Source organism: Mus caroli, chromosome 1, assembly GCF_900094665.2.
Source record: "Mus caroli chromosome 1, CAROLI_EIJ_v1.1, whole genome shotgun sequence".
NCBI lineage: Eukaryota > Metazoa > Chordata > Mammalia > Rodentia > Muridae > Mus > Mus caroli.
Genome location: NC_034570.1, coordinates 63471828 through 63476602, shown reverse-complemented (window position 1 = coordinate 63476602; position 4775 = coordinate 63471828). Strand labels below are relative to the sequence as shown.

The following is a 4775-nucleotide window of genomic DNA, read 5'->3' as shown; positions in this document are numbered from 1 at the left end:
GGAAGGAAGGAAGGAAGGAAGGAAGGAAGGAAGGAAGGAAGGAAGGAAGGAAGGAAGGAAGGAAGGAGAGAGAGGGGGAAAGAGAGAGGGAGGATGAAGGGAGGGAAGGAGGGAGGAAAGGAGGGAGGGAGGGAGCAAGATGGATGGGGGGAGGAAAGGGAAGGAAAAGAAAGGAAGGAAGGAGAAAAAGAGGGAGAGAGAGAATGTCCTTTAGACATGGTCACAGGTCAACTGACCTAGACAATTCTGCAACTGAGGTTCCTCTTTCCACGTATACCAGTTGACAACTGTCTTCGTTAGGGTTTCTATTGCTGTGATGAAACACCATGATCAAAAGCAAGCTCAGGGAGAAAGTTTATTTGGCTTACACATTCAGCATCAAAGGAAGTCAGGACAGGAACTCAAACAGGGTAGGAACCAGGAGGCAGGAGCTGATGCAGAAGCCACTGAGGAGTGCTGTTTGCTGACTTGCTCCCTTTGGAGTGCTCAGCCTGCTCTCTTATAGAACCCAGGACCACTAGCCCAGGGATGGCCCCAACCACAATGGGGTAGGCTGTCTTCTATCAATTACCATCCAAGAAATTGCCCTATAGGCTTGCCTACAACCTAATCTCAACTGAAGCACTTTCTTAATTGAGGTTCCCTCCTCTCAGATGGCTTTAGCCATCAAGTTGACATAAAACTACTCAGCACAACTGAAACGCTGACACTAATGATGAGTCCTGCTTTTGTGTCTGGCCTGAGCCACATTAGTTTATACAGTTTCCTATTGTCTCACTGTTTAAGAAGGGTAGAAGATGATTTTCTGGAGAACTCAAGTGAACCTCTTCCAGAGGCCTTTTTCAATACTGGCAGGTCATTATCTAGTACCAGGAGTATGACCTACACTGTAAGGGAAACTCTAAGGCAAACTGCACTAAATTACAGGTGATTACATATATATGCAGGATAAAGGACACTGGAGTTCTGATTCACTTATGCATACTATAATTTTTATTAGGCACTGAAGTAGCCTGAGGGCTATAGACTTTAAACCCAAGAAAGTCTCACTTCGACAACGATCATAATTGCCTTACAAAACAATGTCAAATAACATTATACTGTCAATTCCTAATTATGCACGTGAAGAGAGTCCAGGGATACAAGGATAATTGGCATTCTCAATTAATCCTGAAACTTCATTTTGACTAAGAGTTAAAGCCTCTCCCATGACTAAATCTCTTCCCTGAACACTGAATATAGCAAACTCCACTGGTTAAATGTTTGACTTTGCTCTCCCCCAGCTATCCTTCGGTTGAAACATGAAATAGTAATCAGCCAACCATGAAGAGATGGAAGAAAAGCATAGACACCAGATAATTAACGGACTTGATAATGAAATCTTGAAACTTAGATTTACTTACATCTGCAGCTGTGATTTAACTTATTTTGGTAAGATCTGTATGTAACATATGGACTCACAAAGAGTGTGGCCAAACACACAAGACCTATACAGGTTCAAGCCAGATGGGGATGGGGTCCCCATCACTGGGAAGTGGCAGCAGACAGAGGGTCCCAGCCGTAACTAAGAAGATACCTACATTGATAACACTTGGCAAAAGGAAAGTCAGTTTTCTCTAATTGTGTCATTGGATGACACCACATTTTACATCCCTGATGAGGTCGAATGCCCTTGAGTAGCTGTAAACCACAAGGTCAACTCAAAGGTATTTTTGTGGACATTCTGTTTCATTTTGCTTTTACGTTTGTTTAGGATTTCTGTCTTGCTGGTCTTTTACCAGTCTGTTTTTGAAAGACTCTAGCAAGCTGGAGCATGGCCAACCAACCAGCTCTGACAGGTCTTGCTCTTCTCCATTCCCTTCCTACAAACCTTTAGACTGCATTCCTAAAGCTTCCCACTTCCTTCCTCCTCCAAGACCAATCCAAGAATTGAAGTCCAGCAACCAACCGCCCCCCTTTGGCTCAGCTAGTCAACATTGCCAGGTCAAAATTAAACACCTCATCCTAACACAGGGTTTCCTCTTAAATCTTTCTAAACTGCCATCTGCCTATGGGCCACATCTGTTTCCTCTCTATCCAGAGGCGGTCCTTTGTACCCCCTCCAACTCCCCACCCAAGGATGAATACTCCTTCTCCCTCTTTCTTGTTCTCTATATTTGTCTTTGTCTTTTAATCCCTGCCCTTTATCCTACTGGGACAAATAAATCTCCCTTGTGCTGAGAACTTGGTCTTGGGGTATCTTTTGCCAACACCAGTTTTGACTTCAATTTTGTGGGGTTTTCTCTTTGTGGGGGTTTTGTGTTTTACTTTTTAGTCAGTTCTCTTTTTTGTTGTTTCTGTTTTGAGGGACCATAAAATTGGGTGGGGAGGGAGAAGGGCAGGGTCTGAGAGAAGTTGGGAGGAAGGGATAGCATGATCAAAATATATTACATGAAAAAATGTTAGATTTTTAAAAATGTGTGGGAAAACTGAAATATGTTGCAGTTTTAATTCAGTGCTCTTCTAGAAATTTCCATAAATCTGATTTTTTGTTTAAAGTTTTATTTCATAAGAATCCTATGTTTATTTTAAAAATACATCTTCAAAATGTTATCAATTATTCTTATATTAATAACTAAACTATATCTAGAGAAATAATTTCCATGACAAAAGATTTACAAATGTTTTGCTGGAATTCACTAGAAGAACACTGGAAACCCTCATATTTGGTACAGATGAAATTAGACATAATAACATGATTTTATTTAAACTTTAAAGTGAACATTCTGAAACAGATTATAAAGATTCATTTATGACACTAAGGCAACCCACATTTTTTTTCAAATTGATTTCAAGACTTAACTCCTATAAAAATCATTTTTTATCCAATATAATACTACATATTTTCTGCTTAACTGAGCCTGTTAAAGCTCCCCAAATGGATCACTGTTGGATCTATGAGATCTTGAATTAAAAAACAAGATACTATAACTATTCCAATAATAATAATAATAGATATTTTTACTGTCTTTGACATCTTTATAGATAGCCATCTTTCTTTTATCTATTGTAGTATGTGGCTCTTACTTCTAAACAGTGGACATTAATCCAGAATTTCCTATCTAGAGAAGGGAAGGCTAAAGACTTACAAAAGAGTTAATGAACCTAACTATACATATAAAATCATTCATTTTTTTTTCTGGTACCTACATTCATAACTGCTCATCATGATCTGTTGCTTTTTTTCCAAGCATTTGCCAGCTCATTCCACAAACATTTATTAGCCCAATGTGGGGGGCGGCAGGGTATTAACAGCCAAAACGGAAACTACAGAGGAACGTAGGCATCCCTATGGAGAGACCTGGTACAAGACCACAGGGTGCCCAGAGATACATACAGATCTCCCTTAATATGTCAACATCTGATGGAAGTTATTAAGAGGGTATGCTGAGGGGGTGTGTGTGTGTGTGTGTGTGTGTGTGTGTGTGTGTACCATTCATCAGAGAGTTCGAAGATTCCTTGTGCCACCTTCATGTCAACTGCCTCCATCCTACAGGTCAGGGTGTAAATTACAAGGTCCTGGAAGGCTTCCCTACTCTGGTCATGACTGTAACCACAGATGAGCCTACACTCCAAAAATGGCTTCGGCTGGTACAGAGCTGGGCTGGAAAGGACTCCACCTGGAGGTCCCACGGACACTCCATCAATGGGGTCCACAGACGCCCCGACAGGAAGCCCCTGCGCAGGCCCCATCAGTCACCAGCCCGCCCGCAAGGCCACCAGAAGGATACGCTCCAGGTAGTAGGCGCCCTCGGAGGTCACCGCCTCTGTCACCTCGCCCGTGGGTGACAAGCCAATGCCCAGCGCCTCCAGCACCCGCAGCGGCGGGACACCAGACGGAGGAGCAGACATGCTTGCAACTGCGCCCCTCGGTGCCCCTCCGACTGGCGTCGCTACTCTCGCGAGAACCGGGGACCCCTCACCCCGACCAGCCGGGCACCAGAAGGTCGGGGTCAAGCCCTCTGCGCGTCCGCAGTTACTACAGCAACGCGTTGCCTAGTTACCCCAGACGCCCCAGGAAGCTTAGACTGCAGACTTGAAGCCCGGAACCAGGGACTCATATTACATTTACACAAGCTACTTGTTTGGGTGTTTTTGTTTTCCTTTTGCTTGCTTGCTTGCTTGCTTGCTTTAACGCCATTCTTTCCGGCTTCCTTTTTCTTCATTGCTTTCCTTTACTCTTGTTTATCACATGCCAATTCGGTCCTCAATTTTTAGATGTGTAGAGAACCTCAAATATTTCTGGGGAAGGGAAGACTTAAGAAAAGGTGGGATACTTGTCTCTGTATTTCTAGAAGAAGTGGGAAAAGTTCTAGGAGCCATTTTTGAGGAGCTCCTTAAACCCTTAGCAATGAAAAGTGGGGATGCTCACCTTTATTACATCCTTTCTAGCAATCTTTTAATTCTTTTATGTGGACATCTGTTTGGACCGTGGCTTCCTACATACGGACTTGGAATAGACCCAGTCGTATCGAATTATACCATTGATTTTTGCTGAGGTAAACTCCCATCCATAAAAAATTATGAGCTACTATGACCCTAACATAAAGTCTAATAGGTGATATTTGGGATAGGGCATGTAGTTAAGAACTAATGAGGTACCTCAGAGGGAAAGGGGGCAGGGAAGAAGGGCAGGGAGGAGATGGAAGGGGGAAAGTGAAGGAACAGCGAGGAGGACAAGAAGGAGGGGGCAGGAGAAAATTGACTAATTTGTCCAATCTTATGTCTCATTGCTG

At 43.0% G+C, this 4775-nt stretch overlaps 1 protein-coding gene across 4 annotated transcripts in view; it reads right to left on the bottom strand.

The window, feature by feature from the left end:
- Spag16 (sperm associated antigen 16) overlaps nt 1–3935 on the bottom strand; it is an 871964-nt gene extending 868029 nt beyond the window's left edge. For all 4 annotated transcript variants that reach the window (XM_021171958.2, XM_029483611.1, XM_029483612.1 and 1 more), the window contains exon 1: nt 3771–3935. In XM_021171958.2, the coding sequence (XP_021027617.1) occupies nt 3771–3891 (121 nt within the window). In that variant the 5' untranslated portion in view covers nt 3892–3935. The remainder of the gene's footprint in view (nt 1–3770) is intronic.
- Nucleotides 3936–4775: the final 840 nt, after the last annotated feature.